Raw genomic sequence first — 26,994 nt, 5'->3', positions numbered from 1 at the left:
GCCACCTGTGAGCCTGTCTCCAGGGGCCCCTTTCCCACCTCCCTCTTGGTTTCTCGTTGTGCTCAGGAGGTTGATCTTGCCCCAGACGTGGTCAAGGAGGTGGCGTTGGCAGCAGAGCCTGGCGTGTGGAATGCGGCGGAGGCCCAGATGGCCTTGGTGGCTCAGTCTCAGCCCATCCCACCCAGTGTAAGAAGGGAGAGCATGGGCGTGGAGGTGGCAGTGGTGACGGACGACCTACTGCCTGTTGTGGACCAGCAGCAGGTGCTTGCCCGGTAAGCACCAGAACTTGGGCTGGTGGGACTCTGCAGTAGGGTGGGAAGGGGCGATGTCCCAGGCTTGGGGTGGGGTGCCGACCACCCAGCTCTCCCTGCTAACATGGCAGAAGTGGCCCTGATCCTGTCTCCAGGAGCTAGAGTCAGCCGGGCAGAGAGGGCTTTGCCCTGGAAGCCACAGGCTGCCACCAGATTGCAGTCAGGCACCTGCTGGGGAGCAGCTGCTCTGGGGAGAAAGGGAAGGGACTGTCACCTGCCTGGTCTTGCAGGGCCTGGCTCTCAGCATTCAGAAATCCCAGGGCAGGGTGACACAGGCTTTCCTCTGGTCCCTGCCAAGACCCCAGTCCCCTGGCCTCCGTGAGACTCACTCACCCTATGTGAGACTCACTCACCCTAGCGACAAGCACGCCCAGACACCCTCTGAGACCACCTGGAGAGTTGGGCTTTTCTTGCTTGCTGTGTGGCTTTCTGCAAGTCGCTCAACTTTTCTGAGCCTCGGCTCTCACTTCTGTAAATGATAATGTCAGCCTCAGCTCCATGACAAGGTCAGCCCAGGGTTCAGCCCCCTCCCAGCAGTGGGATGCTCAGCGCCCCCCCCCCCGGCCACAGGTGAAATGTTAACTGAGCACCTGCTAAGGGCTGGGCACCAGGATGCAGAGATGAGTGCTGTGCTGCCTTGGCCTTCATGGGGCTCACGGCCCGGGGTGGGAGGCAGATCCACAGGCCCGGGGAGGGCCGTTTTCCGAGGCCGTGAACACGAGAGTGGGCTGTGCGGTCCGACTGTCCAACTGCCTGGGTTCCCGTCCTGCCTCCTCCCCCAGCTCTGCCACCTCGGGCAGACCTTCAGCCTCTGTATGCCTTAGCTGCTCATCTGCAAAATGGGTGACATGAATAGTTGCAGCTTGAGAAGCTCATGGTGAGGGTGAGTGAGGCAGCGCCTGCAGAGGTGGCCACCTAGCGCCGGGCACCCAGAGTCACTCAGCACATGTGGTGGCCATTTCCATGATATGGTCTGGAGTGAAGGTCATCGGGGAAGGCTTCACAGAAGAGGGGTCACCTGAGTATGTTTGTGAGGCACCTGCCCCAGGGGTAGCATTCTAGCACAGCATCTGCACAGGCACGGAGGTGGGAACAGGCCTGGGTGTTTGGAGAGGTAGGAGCAGCGAGTTAGAATTGCAGTGAGTTAGGGGAGGTGGATGCAGAGGGATATGAGATAGAGGGCTCCTGTGTGCCCCCCGACGGTGTGTGGGCTTCATGCTGATGGGGACCATAGAAGGATCTTAAACAGAGGAGTGACTTGGACATGGTCCCCTCTGCCCTGGCTGCCACTGAGCTTAGAGCCACACCCGAAGCTGAGTCAGAGCCTGGCTGCTCAGCTTACAAAGTTCCAGTCTTTTCCCTGAGCTTGACCTTCTCCCCTTTTATGAATCCTTATAATGCCTTCTGTTACCAGTTCCTGATGGGCCCTTGGAAAGAGGCAGCGCCTAAAACATCCTTGTGGTGCTTTGTTAGACAGTGGGGAGTCCCACCTAAGCCTTTCTCTAGTTATTTAACATTTGTACATTTAAAGGGTAAAACCCTAAACATTTTTGAGCATTTTGGATATAAATACATTTTTAAATGTATTGTACATGCCCCTACCTGATTAAACATTGTGCACTGAATGTATTGGACATTTTTTACAACCTGGGGTTACTCTAATCATGCTGGCTGCCTCCGAGCACAGACACGAGCCTGCTCTGCTGCAGTGACTGTTAGCATTGGGGGATGGACTAGCTCCGAGCCCACAGGAAGCCTGTCACCCTTACTGTTGGGGAGGCCCACCGCTGTGGTCAAGTACACAGGCGTAGAGTTGGGGGCTCTGGTAGAAATCCTCGTTCTGATGCTGGGCAAGCAGCTTCCCCTCTCTGAGCCTCAGTTTACCTGTCTGTGAAGTGGGGTTGTCAGAGGTATTTGGTGGGATCACGCTTAGTCTGGAGGCTGCTGGGTAGCAAGTGCTCAGTGATCGGCAGATATTGCCATGTTTGCTTTCTCCTCCATGCTGGCAGTTTGCAGCTGTTGGAGCAGCAGATGGTGGGGGGCGAGCAGGCCAAGAACAAGGACCTGAAGGAGAAACACAAGCGGCGGAAGCGATACGCCGACGAGCGCAAAAAGCAGCTGGTGGCGGCCCTGCAGAACTCGGACGAGGACATCGGGGACTGGGTGCTGCTCAACGTCTACGACTCCATCCAGGAGGAAGTGAGAGCCAAGAGCAGGCTGCTGGAGAAGATGCAGAGGAGGGTGAGGCTCCCCCTCCAGGCGCCACTGTCCCTGCAGCCCGAGACGGGTGAGGCCCGCCACACCAGGCACCGCTGCCCCCACGTGCTGGCAGGCAGGCATCCCTCCGTTCTTGACCCAAGCATTTATTAAGTGCTTACTGTGGGCTGCGCCCTGTTCTGATGCTGGCGGCGCAGAGTCGCAGTGACAGACGTGTCCCTGCTGTGGTCAAGCTCACATTCTAGTGGGAGTGGGTGTGTGTGTGTAAACACCACAGCGCAGAAGCAGGCGAGAGAGTATTGGAGTGGTAAGTACTGCCAGTACCAGGCGAAGGTGACTGTATTTTCATTTTTTCATTTTTATTGATGGTGGATGCACAAATCACAGGTGCACAGCTTGGTTCATTTCACAAAGTGGACGTGCCCATGAAACCAGCACCCAGATCAGGAAGCTGAGTATTGACAGAAGCCCAGAAGTACCTGGGGCTACCACAGCTGGGGGGACAGAGACGTTCTCGTGGAGGTGGGGACTCCTGGGGGACCTTAAAAGACAGGAAAGAGCAGTGACATGAGGGAAGCGTGAGGTGAAGCCCGCAGGGCGAGGGGCTTCTTAGCCAAAGCATCTTGCCAAAGCGTGAGGCTGATGCTCTCCCCTCTTTTCACCTCTTTAGTTTTTTTATTTTCTTGGCTGTTTTCATATCTTTTCTTAATACTTCTAGTTATGTTTTCAATTGAATTTGTTCTCCCTTGGATATCCTGTAATTTGGTCTCCTTTTCTAAGTTTTTCCCCTTCTTTCCTGAGTTCCTTTATCATCCTGTTTCATATCATCTTGATTTTTTATCGATTTCTGTTTTAAGTTTTCCCATTTCTGATTTGAAAATCTCATACCTGTGAATGCTTGTTTCAGGATATTTTATTCAAGTTTGGCGTGTTTTGCATTTTTAATCTGCTTCTTTGGATTTGTGTGCTTGCACTTTGGGGGAGAACTTTCTTCACTGGAATGTTTTGATTTTCATTTTTTGTTTTTTAAAGTAGCTTTGATTAGATACATTTGTTCTTTTCTGTTTATTTTGTAATGTCTTCTTTTTCTGGACTGTCAATTACAGTTGAATGCAGAGGTGAAGGGTTGAGGTGGCTCGCAAGGTTTCTTCATTCAATAACACACTCCCCTGTTTGTAAAGTGAAGTTTTATTTTTTTTTAATTTATTTTTTTAGACACCCTCTATCCCCCACCTGTAAAGTGAAGTTTAAAATAGAGCTCTGATTTGCTGCCTGTTGCTGCTGTAGCAAATGACCACAAATTCAGTTGCTTAAAACAACACAAATTGATTATCTCGCAGTTCTGTAGGTCAGGGTGTGGGTGCAGCGGGGCTAGGTCCTCTGCTTGGAATGCTACAAGACTGACATCGGGTGTTAGCAGGGCTACGTTTCCTTCTGGAGGTTCTAGGCGAGAGTCCATGTCCAGGCTCATTCCAGTTGTTGACAGATTTAGTCCTGTGAGGTTACTCGTAGGACTGAGGTCCCCATTTCTTTGCTGGCTGTTGGCCATGGGACATTCTCAGCTTCCAGAGGCCGCCTGCATTCCCCAGCTCCTGACACTCTTCAAAGACACCCCGGGCGGGGACAGTCCTTCTCACACTTCGAATCTGTCTCTACTTCTGCCTCATCTTTCAGAAGCATCTCTCCTCTCCTGCCCGCCTCTGCCTTCTTCCTCTGCTTTTAAAGACTCGTGATTACATTGGGCCCACCTGGATGATCCAGGGTAATCTCCCTATTTTAAGGTCAATCGATTAACGACCTTAATTTCATTTGCAAAGTCTTTTTTGCCAAGGAAGATAACATATTCATGAGCATAAACACCAGGGGGCAAAAATCATGGCGATGAGTGTGTGTTGTGCGTGGGTGTGTGTGTGCGTTTGGAGTCGGTGTGTCTTTTGTGACTTTTTCTTGTTTCTGCAGGATTTTAAATTTCCACCTCAAGGGCGCCTCCGACTTCTAAATGCCCTCTAAATGTTCTCCAGAAACAGTGCCTTCCAGAGGCAAACTCCTGCAGTCCTGCACGCATTCTGGTCTCTTCTGCTTTTCCCAGTTTCTGGTTTCGGATCTGTTTTCAGGTTTTTCCCACTTTGGAGAAGTGATTGTAGCTGCTGTCACCTTCTGCCCCACTCCACGCTGTCCTGGGTCCTCTCCACTTACCTCCCTGGTGGTGTGGCTCAGGATCTGTCTGCTGGACTTGCGGGTTTATCTCTCTCTCAAAGCCTCTAGTGTTTACAACTCCCAGTCATGCTGTGGGCTGGCGAGGGTGGTTTTATCTTCCCTCCTTGTTGTTCTGTGTGTTTTCTGGAGGATCTTGCTGGAGAATTGAGATTTACATGGCTACTTCATCCTCAGGTACCAAGAACTGTGTATTTTCTTAGTATAAGAAGATATGGATGGATGTTTGTATACACACACACACACGCACACACACACACACACACACACACACACACACACACACACACCTCAATTCTTAGATAAAAGTAGCTACAATACACACTTTCTTCCACTTAGCTTTTTTCATAGTGATACATCCTGAAGGTCACTCCCTAGGAGCGCATAGAGTAATTGCTCATTTCTTTTTATAGCTACATAATACTCCACCATGAGCTTGTCTTATGGTTCATTCAGTCAGTCCTCTCTTGATGGCCATTTGGGTGGCTTCCATGCTTTTGCTATGATAAAGGGTGCTGTAGTGAACAGCCTGTGACTATTACTGTTGTATTTTTGGTAGGTTTCTTTGGAATCAGTTCCTCCAACTAGGAATGCTAGGACAAAGGGTAAACGCATATGTGATTTTGCAAGATATTGCCAACTTCCCCTCCATAGGGGGTGTATCGTTTTGCATTTTCACCACCACAAATAAATGTGTTTTCTCACAGCCTTGCCAACAGAGTATATTGAAAAAACGTTGGATTTTTGCCATTTTGTTAGAAGAAAAATCATATCTCAGTGTACTTTTAATTTTCATTGTTCTTATTGTGAGCAAAATTGAGCATTCGTTCATATGTTTTAGGGACATTTGTAGTTTTTTAAATCTCTGAACTGTTTTACAGCTTTTGCCTATTTTAAAGTTAGGACTGTTGGTTTTTTTCTTCTTTACTGGTAGAAGCTTTTTATATATTAAAAATATTAACTCTTGGTCTGTAATATAAGTTGAAAATATTTTTTTCCAGTTTGTCATTTGTCTTTTACTATGCTTTATGGTATTTTTTTGCCATATAAAATTGAAAATTTTTAAATTTTGTAAAACTGATCTTTTTTTGGCATATGGATTTCGAGTCATAGTTGAGAAAGTTTACTCATGTTTTCTTCTAGAATTTGTATGGCTTCATTTTTTTACATTTATAACTCTGGCCCACTTGTAGTTTATCCTGGTGCATGTGAGAGGAACTGGTTCAATATTATCTTTTCCACATGACTACTCATGTATCCCAACACCATTTTTCAAAAAAATCCATTATTTTCCACTGACTTCAAATGCTGCCTTTATGGTATACTGAATTTCTATGTGCATTTAGATGTATGTCTGGATTTTTTATTCATTTCTCTTGCTCTGTCTATTCATGCACAAGTGCCAGCCACATTGCTTAAAATAGACTTTGTAATATGCTTTACAGTCTCATAGGGGTTACCTTCTCTCAATGATTTCCTTTTCTAGGTTTTTTGTAGATATTCTTTCTCGTTTGTTTTTTATGAATTTATAAACAATTGGGTAGTTCAAAGGAAAAAAAAAAAGAAAAAATCTATGGAATTTTGGGGGGAATCAGTATTTACAATTATTTACAAATTAGCTTGGGAGTATCGATACCTTTATGAGGTTGGATTTTTCTGTCCACGAACATGGCATTTCTTTCTATTAGTTCAAACCAATGTTTCTGTCATTCAGGAATGTTTTATAAACTTCCTCATTTAGTTTTTGGGCATATCTTGTTAATTTTACACCTAGATATTTAATTTTGTTATCTTATAGGGGTTATCTTCTTCCATTATATCTTCTGACTGGATTTTATTTATAAAATGAAGGCTTTTGGTTTAAAGATGTATTTTAAGAATCATTATGAAATAGAACACTTCTCAACTCATTGCGTGGGGCCAGTTTTACCCTGATACCAAAACCAGACTAAGAAATAACAAGAAAGCTACAGACTAATATTTCTTATGACTACAAATGCAAAGTGCTCCACACAGTTCTAGGAAGCCAAATCCAACAACATATAAAAAGGATTATACACTCAGGAATGCAAGGTTGGTTTAGCATCTAAAATCAATTAATGCAATACATCATATCAATAGAATAAAGGACACAATCCACATGAACATCTTCATAGATGCAGGAAAAACATTTGACAAAATTCAACACCTATAGTGATAAAAAAAACTGAACAACCTAGGAATACGAAGGAACTACTTCAACCTGGTAAAGGGCAGCCATGAGCAACTCACAGCTTTCATCATACTTTATGGTGAAAGACTAAATGCTCTCACCCTAAGATCAGGAACAAGAAAAGGATGTCTGTTCACAACATTCCTGTTCAACATTGGACTGGAGGCTCTAGCCAGGACAATTAGGCAACAAAATGAAACAAAAGACATCCAGATTGGAAAGCAAGAGATGAAACTATCTCTATTTGCATATGCCATTATCTTATGTATAGAATATCCTAAGGAATCCTCTTTAAAAAACTATTAGAATCAATAAATGAGTACAGCAAGGTTGCAGGATGTGGGAACAATAAGCAAAAATCAATTGTATTTCTATAATTTGCAATGAACAATCTGCAAATAAAATTAAGAAAACAATGTCATTTACAGTACATCAAAAAGAATAAAATAGTTAGTAATAAATTTAACAAATGAAGTAGAAAACTTATACTTTGAAAACTATGAAACATTGTTGAAAGAAATTAAGAAGACCTAAATAAATGGGAAGACATCCATATTCATGGATTGGAAGACTTGATATTGGTAAGGCGGCAGTTCTCCTCAAATTGATCTACAGATTCAAGGCAATCCCTATGAAATTTCTGGCTGGCTTCTTTGTAGAAATTGACAAGCTGAACCTAAAGTTCACATGGAAATTCAAAGGACTCAGAATAGCCAAAACAATGTTGAAAAGAAGAACAAAATTGGAGGACTCACACTTCCTGATTTCAAAACTTATTACAAAGCTATAGTAATCGAGACTGTGTAGTACTGGTTAAGAATAGACATATAGATCACTGGAGTAGAATCGAACATCCAGAAACAAACCTTCACATTTACAGTCAGTTGATTTTTGACAAGATCATTCAATGGAGAAAGGACAGTCCCTTCAACAAATGGTGCTGAGACAACTAGATATCCACATGTCAAAGGGTGATGTTGGACCTCTACCCCATACCATATACAAAAATTAACTCAAAATGGATCAAAACCTAAATGTGAGAGCTAAAACTATAAAACCCTTAGGTATAAATCTTTGTTACCTTGGATCGGGCAATGGTATGTTGGGTATGGCACCAAAAGCACAAGTCACAACAACAAAAAAATAGATAAATTGGATTTCATCAAAATTATAACTTTTGTGCTTCAAAGGATACTATCAAGAAAGGACAGCCTACAGAATTAGCGAAAATATTTTCAAATCATGTATCTGATAATGTATTTCTATCTAGAATATACAAGGGTACATGGAAAAATAGAACTGATAATACAAATCTTTCCACGAACTTTTTGAAGTACCGTCGTATAAAGAACACTTACAACTCAGTAATAAAAATAAGAACAACTCAGTTTAAAATTGGGCAAAACATCTGAATAGACATTTCTCCAAAGAAAACATACATGAAAAGATGCTCAAAATCATTAGGCATCAGCGAAATGCAAACCAAAAGCACAGTGAGATACCATTTTATACCCATTAGGAGGGTTATAATAAAAAAGACAGAAAACAAATGTCGGTGAGGATGTGGAGAAATGGGAACACTCATACACACTGCTGTATGATATACATAAAATGGATATACGCAAAATGGTTCAGCTGCTTTGGAAAACAGTCTGGTAGTTCCTCGATTGGTTAAACTAGTGTTACCATATGACCTGGCGATTACACTCAAGGGAGATGAAAATATATCCACATAAAAATGTGTTCATTAGTGTTCATAGCAACATTATTTGTAATAGCTCCAAAGTGGAAACAATCAGGAGTGGAAAAATAAAAAGTGGTATACCCATTCAATGGATTATTATTCAGCAGTAAAAAGGAATGCAATGCTGATTCACGCTATAACATGGATGAACCTTGAAAACATTACGCTAAGCGAAAGGAGCCAGACACAAAAGACCACATATTGTATGATTACATTTATATGAAATGTCCAGAATAAGCAAATCTGTAGAGACAGAAAATAGACTAGTGGTTACCTAGGACTAGAGTTGGGGAGAAATGGGGAATGACTGCTAATGGGCATGGGGTTTCTTCTTGGGTGATGAAAATTTTCCAAAATTGGTGGTGGTAATGATTTCACAACTTTGTGAAAATACTGAGAACCACTCAACTGTACACTTTAAAAGGGTGAATTGTATGAAGTGAATCACATCTCAATAGAGCTACTATAAAAATCATTGTGAATGATTCAAGATGAACAAAATATATAATGATTATTACCATGAACACCATGTATCTACCTTCCAGCTTAAGAAATGGAGCATTATTAGTTCAATTGAAACCCCTGTGGGCTAGCCCTTCCCCGATGGCTGCTCTGTGTGTCCTACCAGGTATCCTCTGTTCTCATCTGGGTGGCTGTCATTCCCATGAACTTAAAACATCCTTCTTTGCTAATCAAATGGTACCTGCTCTTTGAGGAAACAGACTGCACCAGAGAGTCTTGGGGCTCAGGGGGAGCATGGTTATGGTTGGGGTTGGCAGTAGCCTGTGCTTGGGAGGGATGGGGGACCAGTGTGGCAGAGCTGGGCAGGTGACCAAAATTATCTGGAACCCACGATCAGATAAGGTGGATCTGACTCGAAGCGCAATGACTGTCACACCATAACGGAGGACTGTGCCAGTGAGAGAGTCAGGACTATTGAGTTGAGAGTTTATGCCTCTTGCTCCTCCTAGAAAAGTCATTTGTGCAGTTCTCTGAAACCTTCTGGGAATGTGGTGACCATAGTATTGTATGTGGGCACTTGTAAAAGGCTCTTGAATGAGATGTATGTATGTGGGATGGTGACAGAGGATGGCAGCTGGCGTTGATGAGCTTTTCCTCCTACTTTTTGCAAGGCTGTGGACACATTAGCTGCTCATTTAAATGCTGGGTGGGGAGGTGGGAGGGTGAGAGAGTGGATGGCTGAAAGGACCAGTGAGTGTCAGAGAAGGTGGATGGATGGAGGGAAGGATGCTGGACGGTGGTGGAGACAAGAATGGATGGATGAACAGTCCAGTGAGCAGCTGTGGAGTGGCTGCTGGCAGGACAGTCAGTGGATGGGGTGGACAGGCGAATAGCAGGTGTGCTTTCTGCTCACTGTTGGTCATGCTTTGCCTTCAGCTTCGGGCAGCAGAGGTGGAGATCAAAGATCTGCAGTCGGAGTTTGAGCTGGAGAAGATCGATTACTTAGCCACCATCCGTCGGCAGGAACGCGACTTCATGCTCTTCCAGCAGCTCCTGGAGCAGGTGCAGCCCCTGATTCGCCGGGACTGTAACTATAGCAACCTCGAGAAGATTAGGCACGAGTCCTGCTGGGATGAAGACAATGGCTTCTGGAAGATCCCGGAACCTATCATCATAAAAACCAGCCTCCCAGTAGGTCAGGAGCTTGGCCGCCCCTCGCTCTGCTCTCCCTCCTCCACAGCTCACAATCCTGTAGGCTGACAGGGAATGTGGGCCTCTCCCTGAAGGCTGTGGGTGCAGCAGACATGTGACCCTGGGTATCTGCAGTGTCGGGGCCCTGACCTGAGAAGGTGGTGTATTCTGGACACACAGGTGTGGGTTGGAATTCTGGCTGCATCATTACCTGTGTGACCTCTTTGGGACTCAGTGTCCTCATCTGTGAAATGGGGATGAGTGACAGCACCTTCCTTAAAGCTGCTGTGAGGCTTACAATGTATCAATACATGTAAAACCCTCAGAGCACATAGTAAGTGCTTCGTACATGTTGTTGTTGTCATTGTCACCATCATTGTCTTTACTCCATTCTTACAACAAGCCTGTGAAAGGTAAAGATTGTTATACCGACTCTAAATATGAGGAAACCGAATCTCAGAGGGTGTAAGTGATTTGCAGAATCACAGTCTCAGTAGTGAGTTGTAGGACCATGGATAGAAACCAGCTGTTCAGAGTTTCAGGCCTGGTTTTTGCTTCTTCTGATTTTGCTGCTGACCTCTTGTGTGACTTTATGAAGTTCAGGTTCCTCTCTGGGCTTCTTTACAAATAAGGGTTGGGTAAGAGGACCTTGAAGGCCCCTCCACCTCCGATAAGTCTCACAGTAAAGTTGGACCTGCCGTGGAGCTTTCTCTAGCCACAGACTTGGTTCTGCCCATTCGGGGAGAGGTAGGCTCGTATATCCCGCAGTGCCCCCATCAGTGCTTCCTCTGGTCGGAGTGTTCATCCAGGTCCTACGTCTCTGATATTTATGGATGGCCATCGACACCATCCTGCTGAAACTCCAGCCAGCTCCATTTCCCACGAGCTCTGGGCAGCAGCAGCTTCTTCCTGCCCCCACCCACCTGCCAGCTTGCTAGGAAGCAGGGGAGTGGCTTCTCTGGTGTTCCCTGTTGCCCGTTGTTTCCCAAAGGCATCCCTTGGCTTGGGCTGGGAAGGGTCCTCCCCTGTTTTCAAGTCTGGGTCAGGCCTGACCCTACCTCCGGGGAGAGCACTGATGCCTGGCTGCAGCCTGTGACCCTCGCACCGGGCAGCGGTGGCTTTAGCTTTTGTTTTCTCGTAGCAGTTCCAACTGGGCCACAGAACAAGCCAGCCTGCAGAACCTCTGCAGCGGACAATGGCGGCGAGCCAAACATGGTAAGGCCCCTGGAGAGGGAGCGGGGAGCTGCGGCAGGGCGGTGGTACTACAGGGAGCTGGGCTTCTGTCTCTTCCCGCCTCAGGACCAAAGCAGGGGGCTGGGCCTGGGTCCTTTTCTGTGTCACTCCATTGGCACCTAGAGCCTCAACCCTCTCTGGCCCTCATTCAAAGGCACTGACAGTCTTAATGACTGGAGGGAGAGATGGTTCAAGGTGGCCCATCCTGCTAGTGAAGGACAGAGGCTTCGGCTTCCAGTCCAGAGGGCAAGCAGCACATTCTGGCTCTCTAGGCCCCTCAGACCAAACGAGTCCTCAAAGCATTCATGAAATAGTAATTGGGATTCTAAAGTCACTTGATGTTCATATTTTGCAGTGCAACAGAAATATATTCCTTAAAGCAGGGGTCAGCAAACTCTTTCTAGAAAGGATCCAATAGTAAATACTTTAGGCTCTGTGGGCCATATGTTCCCCATCACTGCTATGCAGCTCGGCCCTGGTAGAGCAAACACAGCCATAGACGATATGTAAATGAATGGTGTGTGCCAATAAACAGTCTGTGGGCCAGATTTGGCTTGTAGGCCACAATCTGCTGATCGCTGCCTTAAACCACTACAGATGTTTCAGAAAGTCCACACAGAACATACCTTTACAGTCATGATAAGGCCACTCCTAGGTTAGTGAATTCCAGCTGCGCGTCTCTGCCTGAGCAGCTCAGAGTGGCTGCAAGGAGTGTCTCGGGCTGGTCTAAAGCCTGATTGGCTGCTTTGAGAGCTTAACTTGGTAAAAAAGAGAAAGGTGCTGCTGGGGAAAAAACAAACAAACACATTCTTAACCTGGGACCACAAAGGGGTTATGTCAGAATGCTTTTAGTTCCCAGAGACAGATACCAAAGCAATCAAGCAAAATAGGGAATTTATTGGTTCCTGTAAGTGGACCAGTTTCAGGCATGGCTGGATCTAGGGGCTCAAGCAGTCTGAGTTCTAGGTCTTTCTTCACCTCTTGCCTCTGCTTCCCTTGGTATGTTAGCTTCAGGCCTTCTCCACAGACTTCTTACAGCATCCTTAAACCAAAGCTTGGGGGAAGATTCTGATCGGCTCTGCTGAGGTCATGGGCCTACTCTTGAGCCAGTCACTATGTCCAGGAAGATGTAGTTCTGTAATTGGTGCAGTCTGGGTCGCATGTCTAGCTGTGTGGCAAGGGGGTTGGAAGTCACATATCCAGTGTGTAGTATAGGGCATGAGTGATCACCCCATGGGGACCATATCAAGTAGGAAAAGGGAAGTTCCCTGAAGGAAGAGATTCAGACTGAGGAAAACAAGTCCATGACAGTGGTGAAAAATCACAGTCCTTGGTGGTAAAAGGTTAGAATTTCAGTTCTAATGATCACAAGTGTACTCATGAGCTGTGTACTGTATCTCCTGCTCGATCAGTATGTTGTGATGGGTTTGGGGTATGTAGTATCACCGTTGCCTCTATTGGAACTGGCAGGAAACCCTGTTTTGAGCTTTGCAGGAGGGAATAAGGCACTCTCCATCTCAAGGAAAGGGAGGTTGGGGTGTAGACTTGGCTGCAGACTGGGACTCCCTGGCCCTGAGCTGCCTGCGATCCTACGCTGGAGTCCAGGGTCTGTAGTAGGGTACCTGAAAGTTGGCAGTGGCTGCTCCAGCCCTGTGCCACAGCCTGGGGAGGCTCAGGGCAGCCCCCACACCACCAGGCTTGTGGAGGCTGCTGAGCCCGGGGCAAGGGGCCCAGGGAAGGATTGCACAAACAAGGGGTCTTGACCAATGAGGATTTGGAATCTCAGCAGGAAGAAGACCGCTATAAGCTGATGCTCAGTCGCAGCGACAGTGAAAATATTGCCAGTAACTACTTCCGGTCCAAGCGGGCCAGCCAGATCCTCAGCACAGATCCCATGAAGAGCCTCAGTGAGTGCCCTTCCCACCCGTGCTTCTCCAGTCCCCCATGAGCCGCCCCCCCAAAACTGGGAGAGGCATGATGGCATGGTTCTGGAGTCACATAGATGTGGGTTCAAAATCCCCCTTCCCTCTCTGAGCCTCAGTTTCCTCAGCTGTAAAATGAGGAGAACACCTACTTCTCAGGATTTGATGAAAGGACATGAGGTGGAGAAATGACCCAGCCCAGGGCCTGGCACATATTCGGTGCTCAGTACATAGTCCCCCTTTGTCTCCTTGTGAAGAAGTGCTGTGTTTGATTCCTCTCTCTCACCTGTCACACAGTAGGCCCTCAGCACATGGCTTGGGGCCTTGGCATGGGGTTGCACGGGTCTGGGTCTTACTAGTTACTGGCCAGTTTCCTGAGACCAGAATTGTGACATTCCCCAAATGAGAATGGTTGACTTTATCTATCAAGGACCACTGAGCCAAGGTGGGCAAAAAGGGCCACAAAAGCAAAACAGTTTCAGGAATCGAAAATCATTTCATTCTTCTGTTTTTAAAACTAAAAGCAGGAGCTGGCTGGCTAGCGCAGTTGGTTAGAGCCTGGTGCTGATAACACCAAGGTCCAGGGTTTGATCCCTGTACCAGCCAGCTGCAAAAAACAAAACAAAACAAAAAACCCGGAAAACTAAAAGCCCACAGAGCTTCCAATAAAATATCAATAAAAAGCAAATCTTAGTTCTATACCGAGGTTAGTTAAGAGACAGAGTGGGTGGAGTTGAGGAATAAGGGAGAAAAAAAGGACAGGAAAGAAACTAGCCTCAATTCAGTTCTTGGCATTGTGCCCATGTTGCAGAGGAGGAAACTGAGGCTCAGAGAGGTGAAGTGGCTTGCCCAAGGTTGTATTGCTAGGAAGGGGTGAGCTGGGCTTTGAACCCAGGGTTGTCTGCTGTGAGATTCCAGTCTGCCTCAGTCTGAGGCTTTAAAACCCCAAACCCCAAGTCCAAGCCCTTGGGATGTAGATGTAGTGCTGGGTCTGATACCTCAACCTGAGCAGCCCCCCAGAGCTTGGGGTCCCAGCTGCCAGGCCCAGACCTCTGGCTGGGTAGGGGGACGGGCCGGACTCTCCACCCTCCACACGGGCGCTTTCTCCCCATCCCCTGCCCCCCTGGCTTATCCACACCCTCTGCCTGTCTTCTCCACAGCGCATCACAACTCGCCACCGGGCCTCAGCTGCCCCCTCAGCAACAACTCTGCCATCTCATCCACCCAGACCCCTGAAATGCCCCAGCCCCGGCCCTTCCGTCTCGAGTCCCTCGACATCCCTTTCACCAAGGCCAAGCGGAAGAAAAGCAAGAGCAACTTTGGCAGCGAGCCTCTGTGAACTCAGCTGCCTGCTGCTGCCCCACCCTTAGGCTTCTGGAGATTTCCAGGCCTTCCCAGGGCAGCCCCAATCAGGCCTGGGAAGACACATTCCCTTCCCTGTTCCCCAGAGAGCCCAGCTCTTCCCAGGCCTTGAGCCCCTCAGAGACTGGACCATCCTCGGAGAGTCCTGCTCCAGCCGTCCACACCACATCAGTGTTTCCATCCACTTGCCTGCCACAGGGCCTGCCATTTGTGCCCACCAGTGTTGGTCATTGCTTTGATGGGCTCAGAAGCCACAGACCTGCCTTGAAGCCTTCACCAGCAGCCCTGACAGAGCTGGCAGCACTGCCACGTGGATGAAGTTCAGCCTCTTGGCAACTGAGAACTGCACCTCATCTGGTCGGCCCTGCTTCCCGAGGGAGCCGTGCCCAGCAGGATGGCCGGGGGGCTCCTGCAGCAGCTGCTCCCGCGCTGACCACTCCTGCTGGCCTGTGGCCCAGAGAAGCCACTTCATGTTAAGCTGCCCAATTAACTGCCTTTTAGTACGAGCTCCTCTTCCCTGACCCTCTGACAGTGTCAGTGGGGCCCCTCCCTGCCATTGCTGCCTGGCCGACTTGGGGACGCTCCTTCTGGAACAGGGGTTCTTAACTGCCTGGGGCCTTTAGAACAAACAGGCTCTGGGGTTTCTGCAACTCCTTGCAATTGTGAATACAAATACATTTTTCTGGGGAGAGCCTCTGAACTTTCATCACATTCTCAAAGGATCTGTGACCCAGGAAAGCATAGTCCTTGTGGAAAATAGGGCCATCTCTTGCTGGGGCCGAAATAGGCTCAGGTTTTGACAGCCTTCAAGGGGCTGTGCTAGAACAGGGTGTCCTGACATAGCCAGAAATGAATCCAGGCCACCCTGTTTGTGCCCACCCAGGGGGCCACCTATGATATAGCCCTCCCTTGGCCATTGTATCCCAGGTCTGCCCTGTGGGGGGCCCCACAATCTGAGGGAAACGCTTGGCATTTGGTTCTGTCCTGAGCTTCATTTCACTCTGAGCCTCCTCTGTGAAACGGGGATGACATTCCCCTCAGGATTATTGTGAAGGTTTAATGAGATAGTATGTAAAGCTCCTGGGGCATACTAGGCACTCTGTGCTAGTCCTTATTCCTCCTATTTTGTATCAGTTACTGTGGCAGGCCCCACAGCCACGTGCCTGGGCCAAGGACCTCACACTCTGGAGAAGCTGGGCTGGGGGGTGCATAGAAAACAACAGAGATGAGTCTAACCAGAGGCAGTCAGAGGAGGGTTATGGGGAACAAAGAGTGCCTTTCTGAAGGGAGCAGCGTTGGATGGGGCTCCCATAAAGGAGGAGATCCTAGAAAATTTAAGATGGGAGTGTGGGGAGGGTGCTTCTGGTGGGGGGAGCTGCATACACAAAAGGCAGGAGGTAGGGAAACTCAGGCTATGTTAAAGACTGGACGGTGCCTGTTCCATGGAAACCCTGAGCAGGGACGGGAGAGGGACTTGGTTGCCAAGGTGAGTTTAGGTGTAGACCTGCCAGTGGAGTCGTTGGGTGTCCCTGAGCTGTGACAGACTCCTGAACAACGGGTTGACATCTGACATCATCAGGTCTGAAATCGAGGTGGATTAACGTGGATTGATGTGGTGTGTGCATAAGCGTGGGAGGGGTGCGGTGCAGTTGTAAGAGTGGGGAGGGGCGGAACCAGTGGGAATGGAGAGGGAGTGGAGCCAGGGAGATGCACGGAGGGAGGTTTGGATTTTTGCCTCCGCTCTTAGGTTGGTGGACAAGCATTGGAAGAGAACTGCTACCTTCTCTCTCAACTACCTCCACCATTGGCCCCTGGATTGTGGTTGGGGCTTACAGAACAGTTGAAGTCTTGCAGCTGCTTGTGGTAGTTTTTACTTAGACCTGTGGTGGGACTGAGGCAGGTGGTTGAGGTGAGCCGGGTGGTCCCTGTACTAACCTGGAAGGGTGGGAGCCAGCATTACGGAGTGGATGCTCAGCCTAGCCCAGCGCTGAGTGCTTCGATAACCAAGAGGCTGTTCCAAAGGCACACAGATAAGTGGGGGAGCAGGACCTCGTTATTATCCCTACCTACAGCCAAGGAAACCGGTCTGGAGAGAAGCGCAGCGCCGGGGTAAGAGACCTAGTGAGAGACGGAGCTTACAAACTGAATCCAGCTCTGATTCCAAAGTTACGGAGCTTTTTAACGCCTAGGCCAGTCCGCCGCCCATCCACGCTGTCTCCAGCATGGGCCGCCAGGCTGGGCAAGACGGGCCCGTGCCGAGGCCCCTGGAGCCGGGAGAGGCAGGCAGGAGGCTCAGTGTCCCTGCCCCTGATCTTGTTTTTCCAATCCTTTGCTTCCTAGAGATGGGGGAGGTGCGGCCTGGTTCCTAGACCTGGGTCTGCCCTGGACCGGTGAAGAGCCCACTAGTGAGGACCGAAGAGGTGGCCCCAGCCCCCTCCGGGATGAGACGATCAAGGCCAGGGAGGCGGAGACCGACCACAGGAAGCAGGACCACTTTTGCAGTAAGCAGGCTCACGACCAGGAGCGGGAGCCCGGCCTGGGCGGAGCCAAAGGGCGCTTGGTCTTGTTGGTTGGCCGCGGCTGCAGAGCTGTCTCTCTAGGGTTGCGCCTTTTCGTTTGGGGAGGCTGAATCTCCCGCCCCTCCCGCCAATAAGGTTCAGAGGATTCGCCCCCCACCGGGCATTTCCGGCGGTGCTCCCGGCTCCTTTCCGCCAGAGCCGCGGACCTGGACTTCCGTCTCCGGCGTAGCCGGCCACTTCCGGTGGTGCTCCGCGGCCACGAGCCGCGATTGGGCGACCGTGGACGGGCCACTTCCGGTGTCCAGGTGCGGGTTCTTCGGCAGGAGGAGATGGAGCCCAGCGCCGCGGCCCGTGCTCGGTCCCTCTTATGGCTGCTGCCCGTGCTTGGCTCGGTCTGCGCCAGCGGACCCCGCACCTTAGTGCTGCTGGACAACCTCAACCTGCGGGAGACGCACTCGCTTTTCTTCCGGAGCCTGAAGGGTGAGCGCGAGGGCCGAGGCAGCAGCGGGGCACTGGGGTTGGAAATGCGCCCGAGCTCGAGGGCGTCGACCACGTTCCCACCCACTCGGTTTCCTTGCGCGGGCGCCCAGGCCTGGACTGCCGCTTGAGGTGGAGGGTCGCGATGTCTGCAGCAGGGGTTTCCCTTTGGGTCCCGTCTGCCTCAGCTCCGTTTTTTTTCCATCCAGACCGGGGCTTTGAACTCACATTCAAGACCGCTGATGACCCCAGCCTGTCTCTCATTAAGTACGGGGAGTTCCTCTATGACAACCTCGTCATCTTCTCCCCCTCGGTAGAAGGTAAGGGCCGCGCGTCGCCCCCAGCACGGGGATTCCAGGCCTAGGACTAGATCGTTTTCTTCTGGTTCCTGGGTGTGTTCTGGGTCAGGGGATGGGTTGCCAGCCTTGAGCACTGCTGTTGCCAGAGAAGAAGGAAATGTTAATTTCTAACTTGGGCCCAGGAGGGGACATCTTTCTTAAAGACACAGCTGAGGGTTGTGGGTTCAAGTGTTGCACAGACAATGGACCCCAGGGCCCTGCTGCTCTACTGAGAAGAAAGTTTTCTCTGTAAAGGAGAGCTCCCTGCTTGGGTTTGCCTGTGTGGGAAGAAGAAATACCATGTTATTAATATGGATCACTGTAAAGAGACATTGTGCATAGTGGCAGTTGATGTTAAGAATTCACGTAGATTCATAGTCTCAGGCTGAAAAAGAGCCTTAGCAATTATTTAGCACAGCTTCCTTCCGCCTCCCATTTAAACCTGGATGGATTTGTCCAGCGGCCTAGTAAGGGGCTAGCTGTTGAACAGGATGAATATCTTTGCCAGATTGTCCAATTTACACTTCAGTATTGCTGTTTTATGAGGCAATCCACTTCGCCACTGCACAAGTCTGCTAAGAAGTTCTTACATGAAACTGAGATCTGTCTCCTACTTTCTACTTTGTTTGGTGTGGAGATGTTCTCACTCTCCCCAGGGCTTTAGAGAATGAGTCTAATGCTTTTTTCGCTTAAAGAAACAGCCTTCACGTAATCATAGTTTGTGCAGTGCAGTTGTCTCTTCCCTAGGCTAAGTAGCCCCAGCTCTTTGGCTGTTCTCTCTGCCATGCCTTTTTGGTGAGCATGCTAGTCTTCCCTTCTTAATTTGCTTCAGTTTATCTTTTTCTCAAAGGGTTCAAGTAGTCCCTGTCTGGGGTGAGATACTACCGCCATCTTTCCCTTTGGGTGATGAAGCTTAGGTAGTCTCAGCGGCTGCTTTACTCTCTGTAGTTCATGTGAAATTGGGTTCCACCAAATCCTGGAAGTATTTTTCCCTAGGTTCCTGTCACTTACCGTATTACTCCCAATTCCCCTGCAACATATGCCTTTGGAATTAGTTTCTTGGAGGCAAGAGTCGTTGAGTGGTTGTAACCTCAGATTGTATAAGTTAAAATCTTCAAATGACTGGGCAGGTGAATGGTGCCTTCAGCAGAGTAATTGGTGTTTGGAACTCTGAGATAGATATTGTACAGTGGACTGGGTGAGATAGAAGGGTAGGGAGCCTGTGCTGGAGGAGTCCTTTCAGTCTGTCTTTGAGGGAATACAAATGAGATGAGTTACCAAGCCCAGGGTCGGGATGTAAGCTGTAGGGGAGGAACTGTCCAAGTTGTGCTGCTGGAAATAGATTGGGAAGGAAAGAAGCAGTGGGTGAGACGGATCAGGAGAAGGTTGAGAGAGGAGATTGTTGGTGGGAGAAATGCCAGAGAGCCTAAAGCCAGTAGTTCCCAAGTGTTAGTCCTTTGTGTACCTCCGTCATGATTTTTACCGTATTCTTTATCACCTAATAAATACTTAATATTTTTCTTCAAATTAACTTCTTTAAAAAAAAACTAAAATAACATTTTAGAAGAGAACCAGAAATGAACCAATTATTGGGCCGACCCCGTGGCTCACTCGGGAGAGTGCAGCGCTGGGAGCGCAGTGGCTCTCCTGCCGCGGGTTCAGATTCTATACAGGACTGGCCGGTGCGGGCAACACCAAGCCAAGGGTTATGATCCTCTTACTGGTCACAAAAAGGGGAAAAAAAAAAAAAAGAAATGAACCAATTATTACTGCTGAAAATGAAAAGCCAGTCTCATCACTTGATGTAAGCAGAATGTAACTAAAAATAGAATGAAAACATACCGTTAAGTTCTAGCCAGATACTGCTGCCTAGTGAAGGCTTTGAACCTTAGGGTCCCTATTAAAAGAGGAGTAGTATCAGACTAAGACATTCTCTTTGATGGAGAAAGTTTGAAGAATAATTGGAAAGGAAGTAACTTCTCTCTGAGATTCAATGTTATTTAAAGCCCTGTCTTCACGTCACTTTTTCTGTCCCTGATGGAGTGGACCCCACAGTTTGGGAGAAGCTGCTGCAGGAAATCCTCTGCGGAGACTTATATCTGCTGGGGGGTTCAGGGCAGGAGTTTGGCCCCTGTTCCGAGGGCCCTCTGTGGTCCTGTGACCACCATTAGCCCTGTCAGGTATGCAAGCACTGGCCTAGCTTCCTTCTCCATGCACCAGTGGATTCCTTGCCCTCTCTGGGATCAGGAGGCTCCCTGGTCTCATGCAGCAATAGCTGCAGCGGATGGTATCCTAAGCACATTCTCTGTACCCGGAAAAAACTGGGTCCCTGTTCTGTAGCTGGGGAAACAGGCTCAGAAAGGTGTAGGGATTTGCCTAGTTTTAATGCCAGGCTGTCTCCATTTCAAAGCCTGTGTTCTTTCCACTCTATAAGGGTTTCTTAACAGCGGCACTCTTGACATTTTGGCTCAGATGGCGTTGGGCTGTCTTGTGCACTGTAGAATGTTTAGCAGTATCCTGGGTCTCTACCCAGTAGATGCCAGTAGCCACCTCTGGGCCATTGTGACAACCAGAAACGTCTGCGGACATTGTCCTGAGGGGCAAAATTACCCCAGGCTGAAAACCACTGCTCTATACCAGAAGCTCTTTTGAGTCATCTAAGACTGCCTGGCCTCTCTGTAGGAGAGTGGATAGATGGTTTTCAAAATGTAATGAGAGGTAGAGAGTCCCCGGATACAAGATGTTCTGCCTATGCTTGCAGGTGAGGTAAGGTGCTTTTTTGTTTTTTTCCTGAAGATTACCCCTCAGAAAAGAAGGCTATTCTCATGTTTGGATCTTTACAATGTCATCTGATAGACTCATTTCCAACTGCCTAACAGATGTCTAATGGACAGACTTCTATGTCCAGTCTCAGTAAAATAGTACTTCTGTCCTTCCAGTTGCTCAGGCCAGACACCTTGGGGCCATCCTTAAATGCCTCTCTTTCTGTCACAGCCCACGTCCTATCCATTGGCAGGCTCTGTGGCCTTACCTCCAGAACACTGGGAGGCCCTGCATGGCTCCCCACTGCCGCCACTGCTCTGTGGTCCGGGCAGCACTGTCCCTGGCCCAGATTCTCACAGCGGCCTTCCAGCCCTTCACTGTTTCCACCCTCACCCCCAGACCCTCTTCTCCACCCGGCATCACAGTCATCCTTTAAAAATATGAGATCATGTGGGTCTCCTCCAGTGGCTCCCTGTGTGGCAAGCAGAGCCCATGTGGACTGGCCACCTCGCCTCACCCCAGCTGCGTCTCCTGCTGCTTGCCCCTCGCTCTGCAGCTGAGCCACACTGGGCTCCTTGCTGGTGGACATGCCCACCCGCCTTGGGGCCCTTGCACCTGTCATGCTCTGTGCCGGGAATCCTCTTACCCCATGTGCTACCTGGCTCACTCTCACATCTTCTCAAATGTCACTTGTCACAGTTCTTCCCTGGGCAACCTTGGCATAATAGCTCCCTTCCCCTGTTGTCCTTTCTTTTTCTTCTCAGCACACAAGAAATAATTACTCATTAAATGAATAATTGCTGTGAATATTACCTCCATTACTTTATGTTATGGTATACTTTAGGGAAGACTCTCGAGCCTAAAATAGCCCCACTCAGTGCTATTTTGAGTGCTTATGGGAGGAGTCATCTGACCAAACTGATTGACCCAATAGGAATATGATCTCACAATTACGAATTAATGAGTCCTTTTGGTGACTACTTTACCTTTTTTTTTTTTTTTCGGTGGCTGACCAGTACATGGAATGGAACCCTGGACCTTGGTGTTATAAGCACCATTCTCTAACTACCCAAACTAACTGGCCAGCTCCTTAGTGACCACTTTACAAAAAAGCAATATACTGAGTGGTCCTGTTGCGGATATCATGGATGTAAATCTGTAAGACAAATAGGAAAAGCCTGTTAATGTTGGGCAAATGAGCACTAGTATCAAGTGACAGCACCACTCACAGATTCAGGTGTGCTCTTTCTCAAGTAACTTAGATGAAGTGAAACTGATAAGCTCGGGGAAACTGTCAGGTGACCTCAGCCCCAGCTCCAGTGGTCAGAGATGCTAGTGTGAAGGTGCATGTGCTGAGTTTGGGTAACATTGTTTCATGAAATGTGAGTGGGAAATGCAACATTTCTAAATGAATATGTGACCTGAAATATATACAGCTAACTTGGCAGATGTAATTAGTAGGTGTATGACTGTTTCATCTAAACTTGTAAAAGTTTATAAATCTGAGCCAATATTTTGAATCTCACCCTGAGAAAATGGGGGTGCTTGCCCTTTATTGGATGTGGTATGGTAAACCTCCCTCGTTTTGACCTCCAGAGGATACGTTCTTTCTGGGTCACGGCGTCTGGTGCCTTCTTTCAGATTTTGGAGGCAACATCAACGTGGAGACCATCAGTGCCTTTATTGATGGTGGAGGCAGTGTCCTGGTAGCTGCCAGCTCAGACATTGGTAAGTCTGACCTGGCAAGTTCTAGAGTTTTCCACCATTTCTCCAGCTTGGAGGGCTTTCCAAATGGAAGCTGCCGAATTGGCATTTGCTGGGTGAGCCTTGGCCAAGGAGTCAGTGAGGGGGACTGCAGAGCCATTTGGCACTTGGTCCCTCCTGTGCTATCCTGTCACTAGAGACAATGAGACGTGGGTCTTTGAAGGACTGGGAACCTTGACTTGTTGTTTTCCTTTGTTTTGTTTTGTTATGTTTTGGTAACTCTTCCCTGACAAAAAAGAAGGCAAGTCAGGGAGGCTAACTGGACGGAGCCTGAAGCATTTGACAGATTTTGGTCTCGTTTTCTATTTTGGACATTTTCAAAGATACTCAGAAGTAAGGTGAGAGTAGTGTCCCCAAGTACTGATCACCCAGCTTCAACAGTTACCAACACCAGCCAGTCTGGTTTCCTTTTTTTCCATATTGACAGGTTTTTAAAAACCATATTCCGCATAATGGGTGGGTTCCCTGGTGGGTGATGACAAGGAATAGAGAAACCTTGTAAGGCCAGGCTCACCCAGGTCAAGATTGACTGAGGTAACCGCTCTGCTTCAAAGGGGGTTTTGTGCAGAACCAGGCCGTTGTGTACTTGTGGAGGGAGAGGGCCAGGTTGTTGTTTCTGTTTTATCAATTTGGATCCTGACCCCTGGAGGTGAATACCATGCTGTTGTCCAGGGGTCAGCTGGGGCTGAGCGCAGCCTGATGAAGTTGCAGGGCGTTAGGGCTGACCAGGACAGAGTGAGTCATGAGGAAGCCAGGACAAGTGATGCTGCTTGGCCTGCCCCACCTGTAAAGGCTCAGGCAGGCATCTCTTGGGTCTGTGCAGGTGACCCTCTTCGAGAGCTGGGCAGTGAGTGTGGGATCGAGTTTGACGAGGAGAAAACGGCCGTCATTGACCATCACAACTATGACATCTCAGACCTTGGCCAGGTAATCAGGCCTGTTACCTTCTCGGTGTCAGGCATGTACAGCAAGGCTTGGCTTAGCCTAGAGACCAAGAGGGAGTCAGGAGGGATTCCCTGGCTCGGGGGAGCCTTTTTCTGACCCCGTCTTTCCCTCTACTCTTTGCAGCACACGCTCATCGTGGCTGATACCGAGAACCTGCTGAAGGCCCCGACCATTGTTGGGAAGTCATCTCTAAATCCTATCCTCTTCCGGGGTGTTGGGTGAGCGAGCAGGGGGAGGCCAGCAGGAACCTGGGAAAGAAGAGGGCACTTTCTTTTTTTGGGAAGCCAAGCCAAACTTGTGATTATTTGGGGCATTCCTTCCCCCAGAGGATGTAGATGAGATTAATTTATTCTATCAAGAGTCAAACTCCATTGTTACAGCAAGAGCAGCTAAGTGTTTGTCTGTTAAGAGAGGATTCATGGGCCGGCCCGTGGCTCACTCGGTAGAGTGCGGTGCTGATAGCGCCAAGGCCCCGGGTTCGGATCCCATATACGGATGGCCGGTTCGCTCACTGGCTGAGCGTGGTGCTGACAACACCAAGTCAAGGGTTAAGATCCCCTTACCGGTCATCTTTTTAAAAAAAAAAAAAAAAAAAAAAAAAAAAAAAAAAAAGAGAGGATTCATTTGTGGGAAGAAGTGGCCCCAGGGGATCCAGTGTCCTTTGGGCTCAGTTTCTGGGTCAGTGTCGCACAGCTCTCTTTCCCTTCTACAGGATGGTGGCCGACCCTGACAATCCTTTGGTTCTGGACATCCTCACAGGCTCTTCTACCTCTTACTCCTTCTTCCCGGATAAACCTATCACCCAGGTAAGGGTCCTTGCACCCTTGAGGGCTCCAGCTCCTGGGCCCAGTAACAAAGCACTTTTTTATTTGAAAGCACGCCTTGCTGGGGCTGATGCAATGACAAGTTGGCAGGAAGGGGAAGTTGGCATAAGCAGTGCCATCTCAGGTTCCTCCCTCAGGTAGGGCCGAGGCCATTTAGGTCCAGCCTGCTGTCCTCTTGCTCTAGAGACCCAGAGGCTTTTCCTTTACCGTGGTACTTCTTGGGTGACAGCCTCATTTTGTCCCCAGTACCCCCATGCAGTGGGGAAGAACACCCTGCTGATTGCTGGGCTCCAGGCCAGGAACAACGCCCGGGTCATCTTCAGTGGCTCCCTCGACTTCTTCAGCGATGCCTTCTTCAACTCAGCAGTGCAGAAGGCCACGCCCGGCTCCCAGAGGTAGATGCTAGGAGGCATAGGGCCATGTGGTCTGGGCAGTGCAGTCTGTGCCTATGGGGAGGACTCAGATGGGGAGGAAAGAGCCTTTTAGCTAAAAGCATCAGAGGCAGTGTCTTCAGTTGCTTTCAGATTATTTGGACTTGACTTTGTTGCTTTATTGCTGGTGTTGGCACTCCAAACTTTTCAAGGTAGTAAAGAATTATCTAGAGACCCCTAACCTCCACTGTTCCTTTTCCTTGTGTATTTATTGTGCAGATGACACCCACAGCAACACTGTCTACATCTTTTCACCATTTCCTATGTTCCCTTCAACCATGGCCCCCTTGGTGTGCAAGGCCACAGGCAGGGCTCCGCTAGTGCACTCTGTCTTGCTAGACAAGAGTAGTCCTGCCTGTCAGGCACCGCTGGAGAGAAGGTGTCTCTGGTGGCCTAGCCTCTTCTGTTTCCCTCCTTCAGGTATTCCCAGACAGGCAACTACGAGCTTGCTGTGGCCCTCTCCCGCTGGGTGTTCAAGGAGGAGGGTGTCCTCCGTGTGGGGCCTGTGTCCCATCATCGGGTGGGCGAGACAGCCCCACCCAATGCCTACACTGTCACTGACTTAGTGGTAAGAGCTTCTTGGCCTGAAGTTTTGGCCATGTTGACTCAGCTCAGTTCAACAGCATTTATTGAACACTTCCATGTCAGGCTTAAGGGGTGTAAATGAGGATGAATGTTAACTCCTATACCTGAGAAAGTCAGCTTAGGTTGCAGAGCCCACCATGTAAACGCAAATCCTAATAGCAGATCTTCTGAAGAACTGTGTGTTCACTGTGGGAGTACAGCAGTGGGAGGGGCCTTAGCTGATGAACTCTGCCCAGGAAGTTGGATTTACACAGGAAGCAACGTTTCAGTTGGGTTTTAAGGATGAACTTGTCAGGCGAGAAGTGGGGAAGGGCAGAGAGCAGTGAATATGGAAACATGCGTGCCTGACAGTGCCTGGCACATTCTGGGTCCAGACTTGGAGAATACCGTAAATACCGTGCTGAGGACAGGGGCCTGTGAAGAGGCAGAGAGGCGGGGTCAGAGGTACTCACCTCACTCAGGAGTACAGGCAGTCCTGAGCAGGGGTGCCTGGTGGGGGTGTATATAGGTTTTCAGAACTCCTGGGAGTTCCTGTTCTGGGAATCAAGTGCATCTCTGCCTGCCAGTGGCAGCACCCCTCCAGTCCCGGCCACCTGGCTGACCAGCCTTTTATCTCAGGAGTACAGCATCGTGATTGAGCAGCTCTCAAATGGCAGATGGGTACCCTTTGATGGTGATGACATTCAGCTGGAGTTTGTCCGCATCGATCCTTTTGTGAGGACCTTCTTGAAGAAGAAAGGTAAGTAATTCCTGCAAGAGAATACAGGGGGTACAGGAAGACAGCCTGCCCCTCGCTTGCCCTCGTGAGGCCCAACCGAAAATTGCTCCAGGAGCTCTGGGAAACCCCTCTGGTTATTTGTGTTGGTTCTTCACCAGGTGGCAAATACAGCGTCCAGTTCAAGTTGCCCGATGTGTATGGTGTATTTCAGTTTAAAGTAGATTACAACCGGCTGGGCTACACACACCTGTACTCTTCCACTCAGGTAAGCACAGGTGGCAGTCCCTGTTTGCAGCCAGCATGTGCCCTGCTCGGGCTTCAGTGGCCAGGGCCTGCCACCTGTGTCTATTGCAGGTGTCAGTGAGGCCGCTCCAGCACACGCAGTACGAGCGCTTCATCCCCTCGGCCTATCCCTACTACGCCAGCGCCTTCTCCATGATGCTGGGGCTCTTCATCTTCAGCATTGTCTTCTTACACATGAAGGAGAAGGAGAAGTCTGACTGAGGGGGCCAGAGCTCTGGACTCTAGCAGCATGGAGATGGGCTTTTTGTTAGGGTTCGTTTGTTTTTTCAGTCGTAGGAAAATGGCACAGCCTTACCTCAGTGGAGAAGCAGCATAGAGTACAAGGGGTGGGGTCAGGGAATAATTTTAATGTATGTTTTTCCACCTTGAATTGCTAAGTGGTATTTTTCATATCACTCTGATTTCTAAAATAAAGAGAGACGTTGCCCTCAAACTTCCCTGGCCCTGTCATGATGGTGG

General features: G+C 48.9%; 2 protein-coding genes across 4 annotated transcripts in view; both read left to right on the top strand.

The window, feature by feature from the left end:
- KIF17 (kinesin family member 17) overlaps positions 1 to 14,845 on the top strand; it is a 40,673-nt gene extending 25,828 nt beyond the window's left edge. The window contains exons 10-15 of one of the 2 annotated variants that reach the window (XM_063106302.1): positions 67 to 272; positions 2,321 to 2,552; positions 10,097 to 10,355; positions 11,496 to 11,566; positions 13,374 to 13,491; positions 14,667 to 14,845. In XM_063106302.1, the coding sequence (XP_062962372.1) occupies positions 67 to 272; positions 2,321 to 2,552; positions 10,097 to 10,355; positions 11,496 to 11,566; positions 13,374 to 13,491; positions 14,667 to 14,845 (1,065 nt within the window). Of the gene's footprint in view, positions 1 to 66; positions 273 to 2,320; positions 2,553 to 10,096; positions 10,356 to 11,492; positions 11,567 to 13,373; positions 13,492 to 14,666 lie in introns of both variants that reach the window. The other variant, XM_063106303.1, reaches the window with a different exon arrangement.
- A 2,824-nt stretch (positions 14,846 to 17,669) lies between these two features.
- On the top strand, positions 17,670 to 26,968 carry DDOST (dolichyl-diphosphooligosaccharide--protein glycosyltransferase non-catalytic subunit). Of its 2 annotated transcripts, none has more exons than XM_063103866.1 (11): positions 17,670 to 17,867; positions 18,074 to 18,184; positions 22,562 to 22,693; positions 23,553 to 23,656; positions 23,798 to 23,892; positions 24,387 to 24,480; positions 24,745 to 24,893; positions 25,350 to 25,497; positions 26,133 to 26,253; positions 26,391 to 26,497; positions 26,587 to 26,968. In XM_063103866.1, exons 1-11 carry the CDS (start codon positions 17,717 to 17,719, stop codon positions 26,734 to 26,736), a joined length of 1,362 nt encoding a protein of 453 aa, XP_062959936.1. In that variant the 5' UTR covers positions 17,670 to 17,716; the 3' UTR covers positions 26,737 to 26,968. The 2 variants fall into 2 exon arrangements, with proteins under 2 accessions (XP_062959936.1, XP_062959937.1); XM_063103867.1 differs by having other exon boundaries at positions 17,671 to 17,867; positions 22,607 to 22,693.
- Positions 26,969 to 26,994: the final 26 nt, after the last annotated feature.

The sequence above is a fragment of the Cynocephalus volans genome, chromosome 8 (assembly GCF_027409185.1).
Source record: "Cynocephalus volans isolate mCynVol1 chromosome 8, mCynVol1.pri, whole genome shotgun sequence".
Lineage (NCBI taxonomy): Eukaryota > Metazoa > Chordata > Mammalia > Dermoptera > Cynocephalidae > Cynocephalus > Cynocephalus volans.
This window is presented reverse-complemented; position numbering and strand designations above follow the sequence as displayed.